Consider the following 25,485-nt stretch of genomic DNA (forward strand, 5'->3'; position numbering starts at 1 on the left):
GTGTATATTGATTATAAATACACCTTATAGCAGCTAGGTTTAGTATCTCTTTCATTCACTTTCATATCTTAAGGAAAGAGTGTCTTTGTTTAGTACCTCTCTTGGTACCTCTCTTGTATCTTTGAATTTCATTCATATCTTTAGAAAAGAGAGTCTTTGTTATGTAGAGAAGAGCTGTTCTCTTACTCTGTTTATTTGTAGTTGTATTGTCTTGAGTCTGTATTCAAGTCTACATCGAAGAAGAATATCAGTGCAACCTTCGGGGAGAAGGTGTTTACAAGCTTTTGGGGATTACTTTTGAAGTCTTGCATCGGGAGGATACAAGCACACAACCTTCGGGAGAAGGTGTTTACAAGCTTTCGGGAGATTTCTTTTGAAGTCTTCCATCGGGATGATACAAGCACACAACCTTCGGGAGATGGTTGTATAGGCTTTCGGGAGATAGCCTTTAAGTCTTGAATCAGGAGGATTCAAGCACTCTTCAAGGTGATCGAAGGGAGTTCGAGCTCTTGGAGTTTTATCAAGATTCGGTTAGTAGGTGGAATACATCAAGCTTGCGGCATACAATAAGAGGGAGTCTATTTATGCCTAAGTCAATTACTTTGTGTTTTTGATACCGATCTAATGAATCTTATCTCTGGGCGTGGCCCCGTGGACTAGTAACAATCTGAAAGGATTGTTGAAACCACGTACAAAAATCTTGTGTGTTTTTTTTCATGCACTGTTTGTTTTTCTGGGTTTCTCTAGAGTTACAGAGTTGTATTCTGTAACTACGGAAAAACTGTTTTCGGTACCAGTTTCATTATTCCGCATTTAATTAATCACTTAATTAAATAATCAAACTGGGAATATTAAAATACGGAATTTCATATTCAATTCTAAATCTATAGGGGAGCAAGGCAGAATTAATAAGTTGAGAATTTACTAGGTGATCTACTTATTGAAAGCTCGGTTATATAGGCCCATGGTCCCTCACTAGTTGAGATAATATTGCTTGCAGACTCAGTTAATTGATTTTAATTAATCAATTATAATTCTAAAATTAGACTATGTCTTATTTAAGAATTTTCATTAAACAAGGGCTTAATTGTGAAGAAAAGAGGTTTTGGGGTCAATTTATTAATTAAGAGACTTTGTATGGTCTAATTAATAAATTACATAAATGTTAATTTTATTTAGTAATTAATTATAATTATTAAATAAATAATTTTGGCATTTATAGGTTTGAATTGGAAAATATGGTATTATTGAAAAGAAAAGTAAGTGGTTGAAATAAAGTGGCAAAAATCTAACTAGAAAGAGGTCCACTATCTTGTACGGCCAAGGTTGATTTTTTGCCCAATATTTTATTCTTTTTTAATCCATATAATTCAACCCTAAGCCCTAGTTGAAACACTATAAAAGGAACATGATACTCTCACTCATCCAACTTTTGTCAACTTGACTATTCAACCAAACCTAGATGAGAAAGTTCCTTCCTTAGTGATTCAAACCTCCTTCATTCTTCTTCACTTATTAGAACCTTGAGTGATGAGTGCCATGCCCACACATAGCAAGTCAAGTACTCAATCATAGTGAGTAAGACAGTGGTAACCAAACCCGAAGGAAAGCGATCCAAGTTCAAATCTTGATAATGCTCTACTATAGAAAGGAATCAAGAGCTAGAGATCTTGAACGGAAGGAGTCATTATATTCCGTTACAATCAATGTAAGGTTTTCTTAAACCCTTATGTGTTTATTTCATTGTTTTAGAGAATTCATATTTAGGATGTTAATTCAACATACTTGTTAGTAAATCTAGACCCTAGTAAAATATTCTCAACAATTGGCCTTAGAGCCATGGTAATGATTTACTTTCATGAAATATGGATTTAAAACGATGAATATTATTTGTGTGTTGATTTGGATGTGTTCATGTTGGTTTATGTGATTATTTGATGATTGAATGTGATTTACAAATTTTTTTCCATGAAAATAATTTTATTTTCGTTCTGAAAATATTTTATTTGGATTCCTTGTGAAAAATTAAGCAATTTTGTTTTTTACGGAACTCGATTCCGATAAAAATTGGAGAAGTTATGGTTGTTTGAAGTTATGGATTTCGCATGCCGCGGCCCGCCCCTGTTGGTGATACCTGGGAGTTGGTCCCAGGTGCCGCGGCATGGCTTTTGCATGCCGCGGCCCGCCCTCGAATTTTTGGGCAGATTCGAGTGCTAATTTTGAAAATGCTTAACTTTGTGATTCGAACTCTGTTTTGGGAGTTCTATATATCGTTGGAAAGCTCGTTCTGAGCTCTATAGGATTATATGTATCTTGAATACCATGTGTATATTTTATAAATGGGGAATCAGGGGTTAACCCTATTTGTAAAAATCTAGGATTTGTGACTAAGATTACCGGCACTTGGTCAATAGCACCCGAGGATTTGGAATCTCTATTATTGCGGGACATCAGGTAAGACATTAATTAGCACGTAGAGTATGCGCGGTGGCACTTATACCAAAAATTATGTATGTGAGTAATTAGTATCCGGGATTAGGGTTATCACCCTAACATGAGCGGTTCAATAGCCTGGGGTTATTATCCTAGTGATATATGTTGTGTAAATGCTATGCCATGCTGAATATATGATTATATTAAGATTCAGGGTTATGTGTTCAAGGCATAACCGGGTTGGACTCAGTAACTAGAACCGAGATGAACCGTTCTATGGCCTTATTGTATTTAGACGTGCGAGAGCAATACGTAGGTCTATGTTACATAGACATAAATAGGCATGTGAGCGTAACATGCAGGTATGTGTCATACAGGCATATGAGAATGGCATTATTGTTTATATGGTGTGATAAATATGTTTATCGATATTTTATACTGTCTTGTTGGGCTTGGCTCACAGGTGCTCTAATGTGCAGGAAAGGGTAAATCTATTTTTGATCAGCCATGAGTATGGGAGCTGGACGTTGTATGTACATGATCGGGCCACACTAGACCAAATAGGTTGGGGTCTACAAGTGATGAATTTATGACTCTATTTTGCTGCTTAGGTTGGCTAGTGGAAACGGACTTGTAATAGTATTTTGTAAAATATTTTTGGGATCCCAATACATGTAACTTTTAATTTGTAAAGTTTAAATTATTACAAGTTTATTTTCATTCCATTTGAAATTTAAAGTTTAATTTCTGGACTAATTTTACTAGTAATCCCATTTAGGGGATTAGGGTTTCTTAAGTATCTTGGGTAGCGTGCCTAATGAATTAGAGCGTTACATCTATAGTGGCGCAATGAGGAATTAATAAGTTAAGGAATTTACTTGGTGAATTCTAGATCTACTTATTGGGAGCTCAGTTATGTAGGCCCATGGTCTCTTCACTAGTTGAAATAATACTGCTTACAGACTCAGTTAATTGGTTTTAATTAATTAGATATAATTCTAAAATTAGACTATGTCTTATTTATGAATTTTCACTAAGCAAGGGTTTAATTGTGAAGAAAAAAAGTTTTGGGGTTAATTTATTAATTAAGAGACTTTGTATGGTCTAATTAATAAATAATATAAATTAAAATTTCATTTGATAATTAATTATAATTATTAAATAAATAGTTTTGACATTTATAGGATTGAAATTTGACAATATGGTATTATTGAAAGAAAAATATATGGTTGAAATAAAGTGGCAAAATTGTAACTAGTAAAAGGCCCTTTAGTGGCTGGCCACTATGTGTAATTTTTGCCCATTATTTTATTCCTTATTAATCCATATAATTCAAACCTAAACCCTAGTTGAAATACTATAAAAGGAACATGATGCTCTCATCTCATCTAACTATTCACTTTAACCTACCAAATCTAGTTTTCATTCTTTGACAACTAGTAGATGAGAGGCAGCTTCTATAGTGATTTCGAGCATCCTTAATTGTTCTTCACCTATTTGACCTTAGTGATAGAGTGCCATACCCACACATAGCAAGTCAAATACTCAATCATAGTGTGGTAGACGGTGGTAACCAAACCCGAAGAAGAGAAAGAGATCTAGGCTCAGATCTAGTTATTACTCTGTGACAGAAAGGAACAAAACGGAAGGAGTCTTATTATTCCGCTGCAATCAATGTAAGATTTTCTAAACTCTTATGTGTTTTATTTCTTTGTTTAAGAAATTCATATTTAGGATGTTAATCAACATACTTGTTAGTAAATCTAGACCTTGTAAAATAAATCCCAACAATTGCGTGTTACTTGTTTGTATTCATTATGTTATATAACCGGTTCTATTTTAGTTGTAATCAGCTTGAGTTATTTCGTGTTATTTCTTTTTATTCATTATAACACTATACTAGAACCAATTCTATTTTAATTATATCTAGTTTGAGTTATTTTGTGTTATTTATTTTTATTCATTATGTTACAGAACTGGTTATATTTTAATTATAACCGATTTGAGCTATTTTGTGTTATTTATTTTTATTCATTATGTTATAGAACTAGTTCTATTTTTATTTATATTGGAGACATCTACTTTTGGTGACTTTTTCAGTGACTTTTTCGGCGAAGATGACTTTTTCAACGACTTTTCCAGTGACTTTCTCAACGATAATAACCTTTTTGGTGACTTTTCTAGCACTTGCGACTTTTCCGGCGCCAATAACTGTTACGGTAAAACTTATTATTACAAGTTTTATTAAATTTATTTATTGCTTTTCTCATATTTTAAACTTTAATTATTTTTATTCTCATATTTTTTTTTGTATTATTTATTTATGCCATATAAAAGTGAACTCTACTGTATTTTCTTATATTTATGAAAAAAACTCCAATATAAAAAAAAAAGACATTTCTTTGATAGGGACGAAATGATGCCCCTATTATAAACTTTTTTTATTATAGAATTTAATTTGCGGCATAAATACTTAAAGTTTAATTCTCAGTTGTAAATGAATACTTAAATTTAATTTTTGGCAATAATAATATCTAAGTTATATTTTTAGAACTCTCTAGGTACCTAACCGTTAAATGTTAAGTTATTATTCACGTGTCATTTTCTTATTAGTATATTTAAATTAATTTTTTTAAAAAAATAAAAATTTAATGACTTGGACCAATCAAGAATTGCCAAGTGGCAATTTACTTAACACTTACCAGCCAGGTACCTACAAAATTTCAAAATTATAACTTAAGTATTATTACTGTCAAAAATTAAATTTAGATATTTATTTGGGCTCACAATATTTGAAATTATTTGCGTTGTAATATGCAATTTTGAATCTAAAAAGCAGTTTAAATTGCATGGCATTGTTACCAAAATACCAATTTTTTCAATATAATTTTTAAATTTATCAAAATTTATATATGTGCAAGATTTATGTAAGTCAAATTTATTAAATTGCTTAGATAAAATGATATTATAAAGGGATAATTTCACAAATACACAAAAACAAAAAGAAATTACAAAAATACGGTTTTACGGAATTTTAAATATTTTTACGAATTTTTTTAATTTTATTTACAAAAAATAAGGTCTTTTTTTATGTTGTATTCATGTTAATTTGTTGTTCATTTTTTGTTATTTGTATGTTATTTTTTGTTGTAGTTTTGATGTTATTTAGATGTTATTTTCATGTTACTTTTATGTAGTTTTCTTGTTGTTTTCGTGTTATTTTTACGAAAAACCGTAAAAATGTAAAAAAAAATATAATTTTTTACAAAAAATGGTATCTTATGTAATTATCCCTACTATAAACACAACTCAAGATTTATGTGAGAGTTAGTGCTATTTCTATAGTTCCTTTTTGTTGGTATTTTCATTAGATTGTTTATTGAAAATTTTATTATAATGTTAAATTATTGAATTATTTATTATCCACACTGCATTTTTGTTAATTTTAAGATTTTGCAGTTAAAAATTTACAAATTAAAAATGTAACCAAAAACTATATTGTTATCACGTAGTACTCCTACTGAGTAGTATCTGGCACTACCTCAATATAATTATTTAATAATTTTCATAATAATTATTAAATTAAAATGTATTTGTAATCTAATATTAAATTATATAATTTTTTATATTTAACGAGTTTATGATACATTCTTCCATCGTGAGGGTGCTATACACATTTACATGAATTATTCTTCGTTGCTATAATTTTAAAAGGAGAAATGAAATTAATCCGAGAAACAAAAACAAGAAATATTATGCGAGTTTAATATAATCTTGATCAAAGATGCAATGCAATGTAATGTCGTTGGTTGGCGATTAGAGAATATTACATTGCGTGTCGTCTTCTGCAAAAGAACACAGTCGTCTTGTCGTTTAAAGGTAATTTTTCACTGATTGAGAGTCCACAAACGATATGATGTGATGTGATGTGATGACCCCTTCAATAATGCATGCATTATATTATGTATGTATGTATATATGTATGTTATGATGAGTAGTCAAACAGGGAAACTCCAATCCAAGCTTATCTTGTCTCAAAATATCTTTACACACAACACAACTCAATTACCATAACCTTATCCATTGGCCACACACACACTACTCTAAGGTCTCTCACCATAGATCTCCATGAAAATGCAAGCAACCCTCAACCTTCCACCATCATCACTACCATTTGGCCTTACCAAACCCCCACTGCCCTTGCCCTTATTGCCATGGTTTCCTAAGCTACAAAAACCTTCCACTTTCAGGCCTCTCCAACTTCAACTCAAACCATTCTCGGCAGCTGCAAACGATACTCCCACCACAGTTGATTACAGCTCTCTCACTTCGTAAGTACCTCATCTTTATCTTTCTTTTGGTAATGAAATGGAATGTAATACTAATGACATTTTTTTCTTTGGTACCCCAAAACAAAACAAGTGTTTTTCCAGCTGAGGCTTGTGAGACAATTGGAGGAGAAGCTTGTGATGCTGAAATGTATCCTGAAGTGAAGCCACCACCTACAAAGACTGATGCAACATCTACAACCACTACTACTTTACAATCCGTTGACAGGGATTATCTTCAGTATGATGAACCCAAGACGTAAGATCAAATCAAAAGTCTCTACTTTTCATTTATTTATTTGTTTAAGCAAAAACCATTTTATATATTTTATATGTATTGATTGTGGTACAACAGGGTGTTCCCTGGGGAGGCTTGTGATGATCTTGGAGGAGAATTCTGTGAGCCAGATTACCAGACAGGAGTTTACTAAACCATTTCTTTTTTCTTATATATCTTAGTTTTTGGATTTACCAGATGATGTTGAATTTCTCTATTTTAGTTAATATTTTGTAATTAAAAGTGAATAAATAATAAAAGGGGATATATTTTAGTTAAACTTTCCTACTTTGTACAACTTTCAGAAATTGGCCTTACTTTGTAGAATTCAAACACAACAAAGATTAATTAAACAATTTGAATGTTTTTAGAGAATTTTATGGGTAATTACTATAATTTGGATTAGAGCTCGGTTTTGAAAATAAAAGGGATAGATTTTTGTGAATGTAAAAGCATGAATGTTGTAGCATTGTATCCAAGCCCCTCTCATTTTCAATATATTGACCTTAAAAAACAAGAAAATTTAATTGTTAATGGCTGTATAAAAAGCTTTGGGATTAATTTCACTTCCAGGATAACAAAGTCTATCTTGAAAATAATAATGATGATGATGATTTTAATTGCAAAAACATTAAAACTTCACACTTAATGAAAGAAATTGTGTATAAAGAAATCCATTTTCTTTTTTCCGACCAACTTTCTTTTGATCTAACTAAAAACACGCATAATTTGGTTAGATTTTTAGTCTCCTCGAAAATCAAGCTCTTTATTTATAATAATTATATCTAACTGTACATACAGGCGGAGACACAAAAAAACACATACATATATGGCTAATACAAAGAATATTTCTTAGAACTGGTTTGAGGGCAATGGAGAATTCAAGTTTCTTTCTTCTATTCCCAATTTGTAATGAAGGCAGAGAGAGATCATCACTCACTATCCAACAAGAGATAGAACAAGACATGAAAAAAAATGAAAACATATGTTGCAATAAAAATGAACTAAGCAATGGAGAAGCAGTTGGAACTTTTGTAAAATTGTATAAAAATGAAAAGTGAAGTGTGTGAATGAATGGAGTTCCACGTGGAATAGAAATACTTCATTAGAAGTGTATATAAAGTGCATGTTTGAGATTTGGGTATGGGCCCTAAGAGGTACCCAGCTTTGTGCGCATGGGTGAGGACTCACACATTGACACACCATACGCGTGCCACCGTCTGACCGATCCAGGCCAAGCTGGCGGGCGAACAAGGTGTCAAAAAAATAATTTAATTAAATAAAGGTTTAACTTTTATTCATTTATTTATTAATTGATTTTAACGTTAAATGAAGTAGTAAAAAGTGATCAATTAATGATCCGGTTTTCACTGCCATGATCCAACTCCTCCATGATAATATTACCATGATAATATTGTGGAGGAAGATTGTGAAGAATGTAATGAAATAGGAAGGTATCAGGAATGATAACATCGAGCTTCTTCAAATGAGTAGTGATGTCCCTCTTCCTAGTAGTGATGAACTAGGAAGGACTCACACATTGACACACCACACGCGTGCCACCGTCTGACCGATCCAGGCCAAGCTGGCAGGTGAACAAGGTGTCAAAAAAATAATTTAATTAAATAAAGATTTAATTTTTATTTATTTATTAATTGATTTTAACGTTAAATGAAGTAGTAAAAAGTGATCAGTCAATGATCCGCTTTTCACTGCCACGATCCAACTCCTCCATGATAATATTACCATGATAATATTGTGGAGGAAGATTGTGAAGGATGTAATGAACTAGGAAGGTATCAGGAATGATAACATCGAGCTTCTTCAAATGAGTAGTGATGTCCCTCTTCCTAGTAGTGATGAACTAGGAAGGACTCACACACTGGCACACCACACGCGTGCCGCCGTCTGACCGATCCAGCCCAAGCTGACCGATCAGGAATGATAACATCGAGCTTCTTCAAATGAGTAGTGATGTCCCTCTTTTTAGAAATGTGTTCTTGAACTCCTTTAACACCGGTGAGTTTGGTGGACGAGAACTCTTGGATGAGGTTGTTGAATAAAGATTTATCTGAAGTGTCAAACAACTCATCCATTACTTTGATAAAATCTTTAACCTTCTCAGGTGGCTCCACCGATCCACGCATTCCCAAAGGAATTCTGGACATGATGAACATGATACAGAGACGATTGGATTGCTCCCACTTTTCACGCAGTGCAATCTCAGCAGCAGTGATAGTTTTAGTGACAGCAACTGGTTCGTCTTTCCTTATTGCATAATCCATGTTGTGCAAGCTAGGTGGAGAAGAACTCGTTCCTTCCAGATTTTGAAGTTGTCACTCCGAAGTTCAGGGATTTCACTAGTGATTTCAGCGTATTTAGAAGTGGATGAAATAGCTGCAAGAATAGGATTACAAATTTACATGTCAAAAATTTTAAAGCTTTAATGAATTCATGTTTTACCAATGTAGAAACATGATGAATATAAAAACTTTATTAATTTTAAAATTGTCTGTGGACTAAATTTTAAATTTAATGAAATTATATGAATTTTATGATAGATTTAATGAAATATTTAATTTAGGAAAAGGAGGAATGAAATCTATCTTAATTAAAGTTTGTGATAAAACTATTATATTAAATCCTCATAACTCCCTGTGAAGTAAATTAAAAGAATTTAATTTAATATATTATCCTAATTAATTATAAAAATATAAGAAAATCCTTGTAGGATAAAATTATTATACCTATATAATTAATTACAAGTTATGTCCATTTAGGTGAATTTTAATTAATATATAATTTTATATAATTAAAGATGTTGTGGTTACTCCCTAATTATTTAAAATTATATTTTCACTTAGACATTAGGTATTGAGCTCTACCTAAAAGTAATTTTGTTATTAACATAATAGACAATCACTGAGATTAGTGCTTATAGTGTGGTCGTTTGAAGATCATTAAAAATCGTTCTAGATATGAGCATTTGTCCCAAGTTCATGTTTTCTTATGTCAAACCACAAAATTATTTACGTTTTATTCATATTTAATTCATTTTAAAAAAATATGAATATTTTATGAAGTTTTATGAAACTTGATGTGCTAAATAAAATATTCAACATATCTTAATGTTTGAATATTTTTAAATATATCTACCACTATAAAAGAAATTTATGTATAGCATTTAAATCATACAAATCTAAATTATTTGTATTAAAAAATAAATTTGCCAAATAAATACAAATTGATACAATTAATGTATGATAATTAATTAAATACAAATTCCTAAATATGTAATTAATGGCAAATTTTTCAAAATTTTGTAATTTAGACAAAAAATTACATAAATTTGGTAATATATAATTAAATGCATAATTATTACATGCTTAAATAAATCATGTAATATGTTGCTCCAAAATTCGCCCAAAATACGTGGACCAGTCGAGAGGGGACACGTGGATTAGATAACTTGGAAAGATTTGCTAAGTCTTTTTATGCCACCAGGAAGCGCTATTAGCATGGGTCCCGGAGGAGACATCCGGAGTACAAGGTACTCCAGGAAGCTAGTATAGCATGAAGGCTCTCCGGGATGTGTCAGGTCTCTCCCGAGAGATCAAGTCGCATTTAATGCTGCATGGGAGGAAGCGTGTTAGGACTGTAACACGCAATAAAGTCTGACGACACAACCCCCGAACAGCAGCGCTACAGTAATGATCATTTAAGTCTAGCGACGGCTACTCTGCGAAGAGTCACGTCAATCACAAGACAAAAAGGACATTCTCCATAAAGACCCTACAGCACCTAGGGATTTGACCATGCATCACCCATGGTATATTCATCGGAAATGCCCAACTTTATGGATACTTACAGACGCATGTGTAAGAACAATTCTAGGGATTACCCCACCAAAACACTATAAATACCCCCTCAAAGCTCATTCAATGGGGTCGGAGAATCTTGGTTGCAAAAGAGTAAGAAGAGAAAAAACTCACCAAGAACATTCTCTGTATTTAAGAGAAAAACATTCTCTCAAGTGTAGAATCTGTATTAAATACATCCATTAATAGCAGTGGCTCGTGGACTAAGGCTCATTAACGCCCCAACCACGTAAAAAGTCTTCATCTCACTTTCTTACAGCTCCTTATTATAATTATATTTTAATAGTTGCCGAAAACCTTGGTCAACATTTTGGTGCTTTCATTGAGAGCCGAGGAAAGCTGCTTCACAACAAGCATTTAACTTCACGACAATGGTGGAGACAAGAGCTACACGTCATCCTCGCCCTCTAGAAGACGCTCAAGATCCCAATGAGGAAGATGTAGCCTCAAGGGCAGCAGAGGAGTCCGAGGAAGAAGAAGTAGAAATAGTTCCCGATGAAAACTACGAGGAACACCTCGGCGAGTATGCCGATGACGGAGGAAGCTACCAAGAGCTGGTGCTCCTCAGACAAAAAGCTATCGATCATGAAGCTGAGATCGAAGCTCAGAAAGTGCAAAATCAAAAAATGCAGGAAGTGATGCTAGCCATGCAGAAAGCCATGGAGGCAGCTGGTATTCACGTGCATCCCAAGGCGATGGCTGCTGGACTCGACGGGGAGCCAGCAACGTCTTCGCCTAATTCCCAGCAGCAAAGGCCTAGGGAACCTAGCCCTATAAGGCACCCTGCTGAGGAAAACCAAACAAAAAACCCTACTTCTGCCCCTGGTCGAAAGAAAAAGGCGCAGGATCCGCGAAAGGTCCGCTCGGATTTCCCTAAAGGGAAAGGTCCGCAGAGGGGCAAGCCCCAAAGAGGGAGTCTTGGCCCTCAGGATCGAGGGGACTGGAAAAGCGTTTCCGTGCACCAGGAACCAGGGGGTAGAGGAAGAGGAGGACAGAGATGTCCACCCATTGATCTGAGGAATCAAATCAATGGGAATCAAGGTGACCTCCGAGATCACCTTGACCAAAAAAGATACAGGCCCGTAGCCTCCTCGGGTACTGTAAACGAAGGGATTATGGCAGAACTTGCCATACTTCAAAAAGATATTGCCCGAGTCTCTTGGAGGCAGAAGGGAGATGACTCCGACTCGGACAGTGAGGATCGGGAGCCTTGTGCCAAACATATCCTGGAGGCGGAGCTCCCTAAAAACTTCAAAATGCCCGAAATGGCAGCATATACTGGGAACTCCGACCCCAGTAATCACTTGTCACGGTTCAACCGGGTCATGACAGTCATGCGGGTCAGCAATGACGCCAAATGCTTATGCTTCCCCCTCACTCTGAGCGGATCAGCAGAGGAATGGTTCAAGAAATTGGAACCAGGATCGCCGGGGTTCTTTGGAACAAACTCCAAACCAACTTCCGGAGACAGTTTGTCGCTGCCAGGAAGGTCAACTTGGAGGTTAGTGCCTTGACCAACATCAAGCAACTGCCCACCGAGACCTTGAAGAATTACATCAAGAGGTTCCGAGAGGAAGCCTCGAAGACCAAGAAGGTTGACGACGGACAACAGCTTGCGCTTTTCCAAGCAGGAATCCGCACTGGGACTCCCTTCTGGAACGAATTACAGCAAGAAGGCACTGCCAGCCTTCAGGACTTCCAGAAGCGAGTCCAAAAATATATTAACCTCGAAGAAGCCCAAATCGTGGCTTACGGAGGCTATTATCCCACCGGGATAGCAGGATACATGCCAGGAGTATCGCCCCTGCATCGTCCCGACCGCGACCCCTCCGTAAGTGGCATACGAGTTCTGCTACTCCGGATACGCCGGGGCCAAGCTTTGGCCCCGGCATCTTCCCATTACGGCAACCCGTCCGGGGTGAATGGACGGACCCCTTGACAGCCGCCCCGATCGCTAGCTTAACAGTGCCCTACCTGTGGGTCGAGGAGCAAAAGGTCCTCCAAGGGCAGCACCCGAACGGGAGAGAAGCGCCAAAAGAAGGGGTACACACCCCAATACACCCAGTACACAGAGCTCACGGACTCTCAGGAACGTGTATATTTTGCCACAAGGCAGAATACGCACTACCGGAGACCACAACCATTATACAGAGACAGCTCCCGGAGAGATCCGAGTAAAAGGTGCGAGTACCACAACGACATTGGTCACAGCACCAATGAGTGTAAAAATATCAAAGACGAGATTGAGAATTTGATCCGTTTGGGCCACCTCTATGAGTGGATCAAAAATAGGTTGCCCCACCTTAATCCAGGGCAGGTGGCAGGGGGTATGCCTCCGGAACACCGTGGGGTACGGCAGAGTATTGCCTCCTGCTCCCGCAGGTGATACCCAGCATATACCCGGACTACCGCCCCGGCCTAATGGACGGGTAGCCATGATCTCCGGAGGTCCCCACATCGGAGGAAACACTCGCAAGGAGCGAAAGAGATATGCCGAGGCCGCAAGACACAGTGAGGTGTGGGAGGTCACTCAACTCCCGGCTCAAAGGCCTCGGCTAATGGACCAACCCATAACGTTCACGGAAGAAGACACCAAGACGGTGCGTTTTCCTCACCACGACCCGCTGGTCATAGAGACCCCCATCGCAAATAAAGTGGTGGCTAGGGTCCTGATTGACAATGGGAGTTCCGTGAACTTGCTCTTCAAAGAAGCCTTCATTGCGATAGGGTTGACCGACCGGGACCTCTCTCCTAGTGGATCGCAGCTCACAGGGTTTAACGGGACGACGCTAATCCCGATGGGAAAAGTCAGACTCCCAGTTACCCTGTGCCCGGATACCCCCCAAAGCACATTCAAGTATTGCACCTTCGTGGTGGTAGACTGTCCAACAGCCTACAACGCAATCTTAGGCCGACCGGCCCTCGTCGACTTTGGTGCAATTACTTCAATCCGATACCTAGGCCTAAAATTCCCTACCCAGGAAGCCGGAGTCGGAACGGTGAGGGGAAATCAAGGAGAGGCCAGGCAATGTTACAATGTTGCCACCCACTTGCCAGTACTCATGGTCCGGGGGCCCCCTGAGATAGAGAAGGCTGAAGAGGACGAGTTGGATCCTCGCATAGGGTCCGAAAGGGTCGTAGAACCAATGGAGGACGTCGAAGAAGTACCAGTGTGCGACGACGACTCCACCAAAGTACTCCGGATAGGGAGAAGCCTGGATCCGGAGGAAAAAGATAAAATAATAAAAACACTGAAGGGCGCCATCGACATTTTTGCATGGCGCCAAGAAGACATGACCGGCATCAGCCCTCATGTCATCACCCATGTACTCAATGTCAACCCGGACATGCCCCCTGTACAGCAAAAGAGACGCCCGCTCGACTCGGTGAAAGCCGAGGCCTTAGAGAAAGAGGTGGATAAACTTTTGTCCAATGGCATGATCCGTGATGTATACTATCCGGAATGGCTGGCCAATCCGGTCTTGGTGCCCAAGCCGAACGGGACCTGGCGGGTTTGTATAGATTTCACAGATCTAAATAAAGCTTGCCCAAAGGACTGCTTTCCGCTGCCCAGGATCGACCAGATGGTGGACGCCACGTCCGGATTTAAGCTACTGTCTTTCATGGATGCCTATGCTGGGTACAACCAAATAAAAATGCATACGGCAGACCAGGAGTGTACTAGCTTCAGGACCGATAAGGGGGTATACTGTTACCTAGTCATGCCTTTCGGACTGAAAAACGCCGGAGCAACCTATCAAAGAATGGTTAACCGGATGTTTAAAAGCCTCCTGGGACGAAACATGGAGGTATATGTAGACGACATGCTCGTCAAATCCAAAGCGTGCAAAAGCCATGCAAACGACTTAGAGGAATGCTTCGAAGTCGTCCGGAGATACGGCATGAAGCTCAATCCGAAAAAATGCACCTTCGGGGTCAAGTCGGGAAAATTCCTGGGCTTCATAGTCAGCCAAAGGGGGATCGAGGCGAACCCGGAGAAAATCAAAGCTCTCCTGGACATGCCATCCCCCAAGAAACATAAGGACGTGCAGAGTTTGACCGGAAAGGTAGCCGCACTGAGCCGCTTTATCTCACGGTCCACGGACAAGTGCATACCCTTATTCAACATACTGAAGAAATGCCAAAAGTTCGAATGGACAGATGAATGCGAGGAGGCATTCAAAAGGTTAAAAGACCACATGGCCAAACCTCCTATCCTATCAAAACCCGTCCTTGGAGAAGACTTGTTCCTTTACTTGGCCGTCTCCGAGCATGCGGTCAGTGCTGCACTGGTCCGGGAGGAAGAAAAAATTCAGCACCCCGTATACTATGTTAGTAAGCGCATGGTAGGGGCCGAGACAAGGTACCCGGTTATTGAAAAATTAGTATTCTGCCTCCTGATGGCATCAAGGAAGTTAAGACCATACTTCCAAGCCCATCCGATCAGAATCTTGACCAATCATCCACTCCGGCAAGTTCTCCAGAAGCCTGAAGCATCCGGAAGGCTCCTCAAGTGGGCGATGGAGCTGACTCGCCCGACTTACATTACGTGCCCGGATTTCCATAAAAGGCCAAGCCTTGGCGGACTTCATCACCGAATGTAATGAAGCCGAGGCAACAGCCAATACACCGAGCCACCCATCCCCACTTGGAGAGTATTTGTGGATGGAGCTTCTAATGAGAACGGCTTCAGAGCCGGAGTGGCTATGATATCACCTATCGGATTGCGGCTCCAGGCAGCACTCCGATTCAACTTCACAGCTTCGAATAATGAAGCCGAATATGAGGCCCTGATAGCAGGGCTAAAATTGGCTAAAGCTGTAGGAGCCAAGAGGGTGGAAGTCTACAGCGATTCTCAGCTGGTCGTAAACAAAGTTTCCGGAGAATACCAAACTCGCGGCGAAAGGATGGCCGCGTACGTAACAATAGTCCGAGAACTACTCCACGAGTTCACGGACTATAAAGTAGAAAGAATCCCCCGAGAAAAGAACGCTCACGCGGACTGTCTGGCTAAGTTAGCCTCGGACAGCGAAATCGAAGAGCTGGGGGTAGTACTAGTGGAACGCTTGGCAGAGCCAAGCATCAAAATAAAAGAGACCACACAAACGGTTGGGCAAGAACCCAGCTGGATGGTCCCCATCATAAAGTACATAACCACAGGTGAGTTGCCCCAAGAAAGGGCACTATCTCGAAAGATTCAGTATCAGGCTCATCGTTATGTAATGATGGATCAAATTCTCTACCGGAGAGGACTCAGCATGCCTTATTTAAGGTGTGTATCGGACCCTGAAGCTAGACAAATCATGCTGGAGGTCCATGAAGGGTTCTGTGGAGATCATACGGGAGGACCCAGCCTCTCAAAGAAAATATTGAGGCAGGGGTACTTCTGGCCAACAATGAAAAAAGATTGTATAGACTATGTCCAAAAGTGTGACTCGTGCCAAAGGTACGCGAACATACCGAGAGCTCCTCCAAATGAGATCACTTTGATGACCAGCCCCTGGCCCTTCGCGGTCTGGGGAATAGATCTCATCGGGTCTCTACCTACGGGAAAAGGAGGGGTAAAGTATGCAATAGTAGCAGGAGACTACTTCACCAAGTGGACAGAGGCTGAGCCTATGAAGACAATAACTGCTAAGAAGGCGTTGGACTTTGTTATCAAAAACATAGTGTGTCGATACGGCTTGCCTCACAAGATAGTCTCAGACAATGGAAAGCAATTTGATTGCGAGGAATTTACTGACTTTTGCAACCAACACGGAGTGGTAAAAAGCTTCTCCGCGGTAGCCCGGCCTCAAACAAGTGGCCAGACGGAAGCAGTCAATAAAATCCTAAAGGTCACCTTGAAAAAGAAGCTGCTGGCCTGTAAAAATAACTGGCCTGAAGAATTGCCAAGGGTATTGTGGGCCTACCGGACGACCCCGTAACCACAACCGGTCACTCGCCGTTCTCAATGGCGTACGGTTGTGAAGCAATGGTCCCGGTGGAAACATTATTCCCATCCCACAGGAGGACGACTTATGATCCGGCCACCAATCAGGCTCTGCTACAAGAGGCTCTGGATCAAGTCGAAGAACTCCGGGATGAGTCCCAAATACGGATGGCTGCTTATCAAAAGAAGGTGACCAAATATTTTAACTCCAAGGTTAAAAATAGAAAATTCGCTATTGGGGATATGGTCCTAAGAAGGGTTTTCCCAGCCACCCAAGAACCCGGAGTGGGGGTACTTGGACCGAATTGGGAAGGACCATATGAAATCGAGGACGAAATCGGTTCTGGCACTTACAAACTGAAAAGAATGGACGGAACTACTATCCCAAGAGCCTGGAATGCCGATCACCTCAGAAAATATTACCAGTAGCGAATTAAACTTAGATTTTGTTCAAAGGGTTTGTACCGTCCAAATGTATGCCTCCTCTATATTAAATAAAACTGAGTGCCTTAAAAACAAAGTTTCTATGCCACTCAGGGGGGTACTAGGGTATACCGCACGGACAAACAAAAAACAAACTAAGTAAAATATCCTGACCCAAAGGGCAGGTCAATCTAAGTAAAATATCCTGACCCAAAGGGCAGGTCAAAAAATATGCGCAAAAATAAAGAGCATAAGTATAAAAACCCTGAGCCAAAGGACAGGTTAAAATACCTAAGTGTGACAAATAAAGATCGCATATATATAAGAAAAAAAATATCCTAGCCCGAAGGGTAGGTCATACACATGTAAATGGCCCGGGGACAGGCCTTAAGATATAATTGTCTCCCCTTCAAATAAAAGCTGCCGCCTATATGTAAATTGTTCTAAGGCAGCAGCAAATATGTACAAATAAAAAAAAAAAGAGTTATAAGAAGAACGGGTAGAATCTGGGTCAATAATACGGCAGCTCAGTCAGCCCGCGGAGGAAGACGAGGTCCAATCCGTGCCTCAAGCGCAGCATCAAGCTTCTTCTTCTTTTCCCGGAATTTGGCAATCATGTCCTCGGGTTTGGGATAGAAAGTAAGCTTGATACTCTGATCATTGGTGGCCCAAGCCATGTAGACACCATCATCGAAGCGCTTCGGGCACCGGGCGCAGGAAACAGGAGAAAGGAGCTCGGCCCTCTTGGCCTTCCTGGTAGACTGATCTTTGTAATCCCTAAGCTCCTTCAACTCCACAGCTAGAGCGGCCTTGGATTCGATATCCGACTGATGAGTCTCCTCTAGAGACCTCACCTTGGCGGCCATTTCATCCAAAGCCTCCCTGGCCTCCCGAAGATCTCGCCTGGCCTTCTCGACAGCCTCGGTTTGAGCCCTTAGTTCCTCCTGATGATGGGCCTCCATCCTGTCTCTCCGCTAGGCCTCGGCCTGGATCATGGCCTCCGCCTGAGCCTCCCTCCGGGTGGCCTCCTCTTCCTTGGCCTTGGCCTTCTCTTCCTTAGCCTTGGCCGCTGCCTCCTGGCGCTCGGCAGCCTCCTGGTAGATCTGCCTCTCCGCTGTGAGGTCTTGGAGGACCTTCCTGATGTCGTTCATGTCCCCAAAGTCGGACAGAGCGAAGCCATGGTTTATGATGTTCCTGGAGAGGCGACTGGCCTCACAGCAAGCTGAACCATAACGAGGTATAAGGAAAAATTTCTCAAAGGAAGAAAACAAAATACAAACAACAAAAAGGAAACGCAAAAAATTGCAAAGTACTTACCACTGTGAGGGAATGGCTGAGGTCCTGGACCTGGAAGACAGAGTTCAGGGAAGCACAAGTGGCAAACCGCTTGGGCGCACAACGTGTAAGCTGAGAAGCGAACTCACCGGTCATCTCCGCGGCAAAGGGAGCCAAAGTGGGCCCTAGGAGGGGACGGAACCAGTCCGTTAAGGGGTCCAGGTTGAGGTTCCACGGATCATGATAGTCCGGGTGGTTGATGCTCGCCTCAACCTCAGCTCGCAGAATCCTCCTAAGGGCCTCCACCTCGGCATACCCCCGGGAGTACTCGTCCATAGCATAGTTGTGTTTGGCTATGCGAAGCTCCTGCCTCACCTCATCCCCCGGAATCGGGGTAAGATCAATGTGAGGAGGAGCAGGATTTTCCTCCATCGGGGAAACCCCGCCGTCTAGGCCATGAGCAGGAGTGTCGGCCCTCCGAGGCCTCTTCGGCTCGTCCTGGGCAATCATCTTGCCCTTACGCTTGCGAATCAGAGCCACTTCAGGCTCCTCCTCGTCCTCCTCTGCTACCACTGGAGGGGCTTCGAGGCTCTCCAAGACCCCTCAACGGCTTCCTCCGAGAAGTCCCACCCTTTCCCTTGGCCTTCTTCCGGAAGCACCTCCTCGTCATCCACTAAGTCAATGGTTTCGGGGGGAGCGCCGGAAGGAACCTTCAAGGAAAAAAGCCGGGGGAGAGGGGGTGAAAGCCGGAGGAGCCACGGGAGTATGAACCCCGGCAAGCTGGTCCAGGATGGCATCCATGGAGGTACCTGTTCCAATCAAATAAGCAAGTGTTAGAAGTTCGTGAGGAACCGCTTATAAAAGATGCAGCAAATAAACTACTCCTACCCGAACTTCCTAATTCGGCCCTAGCAAAGTCCCGAACTTTAATGCTGGGCAAGATCATCTCCAAGATAACTGTCCGAGGGCCGAAACCAGCTGGACGCTATGTAAGCCGACGGACCTAAGGGAATAGGTTCCGGAGGGCCGGAGCCCATCCGGGACCGACCTAGGTAATCTCCTAAGTTCGTAAAATAAAATTCCTTCAAATGATCCCCCCACCGGGTCGACGGCATCTTAAACCTACGGAGACGCTCGTCGAACCCTATGGGCCTATGATTGGTATATTCATCAACGGAAGGAACATAGCGAATTATCAAGGGAGACTTACCACCGGCACCGGAAGTGCTAGCACCGGGAGCACCCGAGTTTGGTTCGGGGGCTGAAGGCTGAGGCCGGGAAGTCTGATTCTCAGAAGAACCTTCAAGACGAAGGGGCCTCCCGGCGGAAGGACCCCCAATCTCTTCTTGAAGTATATTGTCAAAAAATTTAGCTTCGGACTTCCCGCCAATGGCTTGGCTCCTTCGCACCACCGGACTCCCCACGCGAAGCCCTCTCCTAGAGGCAGCCTGGGCCTTAGAATACGCCTTCTCCTGGGCCTTCCGGTAGAGATAATCTTGGTACTTCTTCTCTGCCGTAGCAATGAGCTCATCCCGGAAGGCCTTCTCCGCAACCGGCGCCCTCACATTGGGGCAGATGACCTTGGAGAGGTTGGAGTCATCCACGGATTGATGAGAAAGGATAAGTTTAGCCTTCCTACAATTCTCCGTGGTGACCAGGCCCCCGACATCAAGATCGGCATGGTCGTAGGAGGCGAAGGCTTGGGCCCTTCGAAGGAAAGCCTGAGTGGGAAGCGTCCGCTGGTAAGGTGGGATCCGCACCCACTCCGTGAGAAGCTCCGGGTGGTCCACGGCTCTGAACCCGGACGAGAAGAAAAAGCGGTGGCGGTACTCCTTAACATGAGTCTGCCTATTATATGGAACCATCCCCTCGTTAGCAGGGTCGATCCGGAACCCATAAAAACCATCCTTAAGTTTGTCCCCTTTCTTGGGGACGGATACAAGTTCATAAAAATATAAAATTTCCGCCGGGCTGGGAGACCCCCAGCCACGGGCGGTGTAAAAAATGAATAAGCCTGAGAGCAGGCGGTAAGCTTGAGGAATAAGTTGGTATGGCGCAAGGCCGACAAATACAAGAAAATTCACAAAGTAATCTTGGAGCGGGAGCATGGCACCGGCCATCAAATGGGTCTGACTCCAAGCCCCGAAGCCGTCATAGTTGTGATTAGGCGTCTCCGAGTCACGAGGAGGCCGGTGGAAGGTCCCTGAGGTAGAGGGTTTGATCCCTGCCACGTTAATAATGTTCTCCAGCTGGTGAGGACAAGTCAGGGTCGACCGAAGCTTGGCCGCTTCCCAGCCAGTTGCACGGGACTTGTACCCCTCCTGGGCAACGGGTCCTAGAGAAACCTCCTCCAGGGTGGCCATGTTTTTCCCTTTCTTCTTCGAAGATTTCGAGCCAGAAGCAGACATTTTATGTTCTGAGAAAAACAAAAGAAAAAAAAAAGGAAAAACCCAGCAGTTAGGTCCCATACCAAACCCTAAATCAAGAAAAAGGGAGTGGGGGTCCCCTAACCGCTGGAAAGAGGCCCCCTCCGGACATGTGTCACCTGGGAAACTCTGGAGAGAATCCCTGAACAAGTGTCGGGTGCAGTAAAATCACAGAAAGTGGTTTTGCAAAAGGAAAAAGAAAAAAGAAAAGCCTTCTTATGCCCTAAGCAACTGTTAAACGAAGAACACATGGCCTTCTTCAAACAAAGCTGTATGCCTACAACAGGGGCGTGATAATGGCGATTCTACAACTAACACAGTAAACACTCACACACCCAGAAGCCTCTAAGTACGAACCCAGAAAACGAGCAATGTAAATATAAGCATGTTATTATCTAAAGATGCAAGAAACTTACAGTAGATCGTCGAACTGGGGGTATTGAATGAGGATGAGTGAAAGTTGAGAAGAACTGGCGAAGTCAAACGCTGGAAGGCTGAAAGAAGTGTTTAAGTATTAAAGCAGTTTGTGCTACTTTGAGGAATTTTCTCTCTGGGAAATTCGAGCAGAAATGGCAAGGAATGGAAAGTAACCGAAATGAAGGAAAGGTGGTGGCTTTTATAGGCAAAAACGCATGAGGAACAGGCGTCATAACCTACCAATCGCACGGTGGGGGAGACGCACGATTCGAATTCCTGAAAAATCAACGGATCAGATCGATCTACCATTAAGGCGGTGGAAACGTTTGAGTATCCGTCTGACACCATCAATGCGCCGCATCAATCATGGGGCGTGAAACGAATCGACCTCTGCAAAAGCGAATCGTTGCATTTAATGCCATTATCAGACACACCTCCACGCGCCCCCAAGTCATATCAGAAGGCCGAGGAGGCGGCTGGAAACATTCCTGCAAAAAGCATACCGCTGCATTAAATGACATCGTTTAATTTGCCCCCACGCGCTCGAGACTCGAGCTAGGGAAACGAGGGGTCAACCGGAGACACTTGAACAAGCCTTGGTTTATTTTTACTAAGTAAACAAGGCTTGGGGGATAAATGTTGCTCCAAAATTCGCCCAAAATACGTGGACCAGTCGAGAGGGGACACGTGGATTAGATAACTTGGAAAGATTTGCTAAGTCTTTTTATGCCACCAGGAAGCGCTATTAGCATGGGTCCCGGAGGAGACATCCGGAGTACAAGGTACTCCAGGAAGCTAGTATAGCATGAAGGCTCTCCGGGATGTGTCAGGTCTCTCCCGAGAGATCAAGTCGCATTTAATGCTGCATGGGAGGAAGCGTGTTGGGACTGTAACACGCAATAAAGTCTGACGGCACAACCCCCGAACAGCAGCGCTACAGTAATGATCATTTAAGTCTAGCGACGGCTACTCTGCGAAGAGTCACGTCAATCACAAGACAAAAAGGACATTCTCCATAAAGACCCTACAGCACCTAGGGATTTGACCATGCATCACCCATGGTATATTCATCGGAAATGCCCAACTTTATGGATACTTACAGACGCATGTGTAAGAACAATTCTAGGGATTACCCCACCAAAACACTATAAATACCCCCTCAAAGCTCATTCAATGGGGTCGGAGAATCTTGGTTGCAAAAGAGTAAGAAGAGAAAAAACTCACCAAGAACATTCTCTGTATTTAAGAGAAAAACATTCTCTCAAGTGTAGAATCTGTATTAAATACATCCATTAATAGCAGTGGCTCGTGGACTAAGGCTTATTAACGCCCCAACCACGTAAAAAGTCTTCATCTCACTTTCTTACAGCTCCTTATTATAATTATATTTTAATAGTTGCCGAAAACCTCGGTCAACATAATAAATTACCAAATTAAAACAAATTTCCACTTTCAATTTATACTAAATAACATATTAATTCCGAATATATGTATTAAATAAAAATAGAAAATTGAATAAATACAATTTATTGACTAAATTGACAAAAAATAGGAAAATAATTAATATTCCAAATAAATAAAAAAATTTATGAAAATTCGGAATTTTCCTTTTTTTTTTTTTTTGAAAATGACATTGCTAGAAACAACATGTCACATACGGAAAAAACAACACGTCGTTTTCAAATGAAGGCTACCTCACACATAGAAAAACGACACGTCGTTTTGGATCGTCTTCTTCAGCCAACCAGGTCGTTTTGACCCATTTTTCTGCACGCGAGTCCTTGTGGACTCGACCCGAACCCGATCGGAACTGTCCATTCTGACGACCAAAAAGACCTAAATCTATTCCAAATGAATTTAAATGTAAAAATTAAGACATCCATATAGATTTCATGCATTGAAAACAAGTAAAACAAAGACTTTAAAATCACCAAAAAAATTTAGGGTCCGAAGAAATTTTTTTTAGATTTCTTTGTTTTTTTAAATGAGTTTTCATGCTTAGAACAATCTATATTACTATATGAATGTATTGATGTATAAAATATTTAAAATAAAAATCGAAAGTGAAGACGAAAAATTTACAAGGCACGAACCGAAAAACTAAAATTTTCATTTTTATATATATACACATATAATGTATATATAACATAAAAATATTATAAATATATGAAAGAGAGAATTATAAATATTATTATACAATAAAATCATATATTCAACGTATAATATATAAGAACATGAAATATATAAATATACAACAATACATATATATAAACCAATAATATAATATTATGGGTAAATGACGGCAAAACTCCTAAAACTTTTATTTTAGTTTCACTTAACCTCCAAAACCCAAATTTGGGCGGTAAAACCCCAAATACTCGTATTCTGTTAGCAATTTACCATTTTCGTTCATTTTAAGTGTTAAGTGTCATGTTAGACTAGACATAGTGTACACGTGGCACAATTTTATTGGTCCACGTAAAAAATTATTTAAAAATTAAAAAATTAAAATAAAATTAATTTAAAATTAAAAAAAAAATTATAAATAAAAAAATAACTTTCTTTTTTTCTTCCTTTTTCTTTATTTTTTTTTTCTTTTCTTTCTTTTATCGTCTTCTTAGTCGATATGACCATCAAGCTAAAGCACGAGCTTATAATCAACAGCTTCAAGACCATCGACGGTCGTGGCGCCAATGTCCACATCGTCGAAAACGGTTGCATAACCCTCTAGTCGGTCTCCAATGTCATCATCCATAACATCCATATCCACCACTGCAAACCCTCAGGACACGCAGACATTGCCTCGAGTCCCACCCACGTCGGATGGAGAGGTGTATCCGACGGTGATGGTATCTCCATCTACAGCGCACGCAAAATCTGGATCGACCACTACACGCTGTCTTACTGTATGGACAGTTTGATCGACGCAATAATGGGTTCAACGGGGATTACGACCACTGCACTGCTGTTGAGTACTACAGTGGATGAAAATCCCATCTTCGCAGACCCAAAATCACACAACTTCACATTCAGATTATGGTCTAGAAGGACATTGTAAGATTTTTAGGATTTAAGGATCTATAACCGAGTGGCTGCCCAAGGGTTTTGAAAATCCTAAATCAGGACTAAAGGGAGAGAGAGAGAGAGAGAGAGAGAGAGAGAGAGAGAGAGAGAGAGAGAGAGAGAGAGAGAGAGAGAGAGAGAGAGAGAGAGAGAGAGAGAGAGAGAGAGAGAGAGAGAGAGAGAGAGAGAGAGAGAGAGAGAGACTTAGGGTGGTTAGAAAACTGCTGGGGTGAAAACCCTAGATTGGGACTGAGAGAGACCGAGAGAGGAGATCGAGAGAGAGAGAGAGAGAGAAGTTTCAGACAAAAAGAAAAAGAAAGAAAAGAGCAAAAAGAAAGAAAAAGAAAAAGAAAGAAAGGAAAATAAGAAAGAAAAAAAAAGGAAATTAATTTTTTATTTATAATTTTTTTAAATTTTAAATTAATTTTATTTTAATTTTTTAATTTTTTTTAAATAATTTTTTACGTGGACCAATAAAATTGTGCCACGTGTACAGTGTGTCCAGTCCAACATGGCACTTAATACCTAAAATGGACGAAAAGGGTAAATTGCTAATAGAATACGAGTATTGGGGGTTTTACCGCCCAAATTTGGGTTCCGGGGGTTAAGTGAAACTAAAATGAATGTTTTGGGGATTTTGTCGCCATTTACCCTAATATTATTAATCATAATATGAATATATATATGTGTATGGAACATTTTTATATGTAGATTAAATTAAATGTGTATATAATCGGAATTATAATGGGTATTACCTATTTATGGGTAATATTCTAAAAATTTGAGTTTTTATGCTTAGTTTTTCTATCTACTTAAAAAAAATCTCTTATTTTTATATTATATGAGTTGGGGTAGAAGAGAAAGCTGCAAAAGTGCAGCTGTTAATTTGTGAAAAACTCAGCTCAAGAAATGAGGCTGAGGGGTCCATTGATATTTATAGATAAGCAGTAGTACAAGAGGAAAAGGTTAGAGGGACACTCGTCACCTCATTACAAACATTTGGGACCACACCAGAAAACAAGGCATAACAGAA

The 25,485-nt window shown here is 40.5% G+C and overlaps 1 protein-coding gene across 1 annotated transcript; it reads left to right on the forward strand.

Annotated features, from left to right (window-relative positions):
- Positions 1-6,425: 6,425 nt before the first annotated feature.
- On the forward strand, positions 6,426-7,318 carry LOC115712707 (light-regulated protein, chloroplastic). The gene is made up of 3 exons (XM_030641043.2): positions 6,426-6,764; positions 6,856-7,020; positions 7,117-7,318. The coding sequence occupies exons 1-3, from the start codon at positions 6,562-6,564 to the stop codon at positions 7,190-7,192; spliced, it is 444 nt and encodes a 147-aa protein (XP_030496903.1). The 5' UTR covers positions 6,426-6,561; the 3' UTR covers positions 7,193-7,318.
- The last annotated feature ends 18,167 nt before the right edge of the window (positions 7,319-25,485 follow it).

This window comes from Cannabis sativa, chromosome 4, assembly GCF_029168945.1.
Source record: "Cannabis sativa cultivar Pink pepper isolate KNU-18-1 chromosome 4, ASM2916894v1, whole genome shotgun sequence".
In the NCBI taxonomy this organism is placed as follows: domain Eukaryota; kingdom Viridiplantae; phylum Streptophyta; class Magnoliopsida; order Rosales; family Cannabaceae; genus Cannabis; species Cannabis sativa.

Coding starts and splice junctions, on each gene's coding strand:
- LOC115712707 (XM_030641043.2), top strand. CDS start 6,562: ATGAAAATGCAAGCAACCCTCAACCTTCCACCATCATCACTACCATTT. Junction 6,765..6,855: donor GATTACAGCTCTCTCACTTC/GTAAGTACCTCA, acceptor AAACAAAACAAG/TGTTTTTCCAGCTGAGGCTT. Junction 7,021..7,116: donor CAGTATGATGAACCCAAGAC/GTAAGATCAAAT, acceptor GTGGTACAACAG/GGTGTTCCCTGGGGAGGCTT.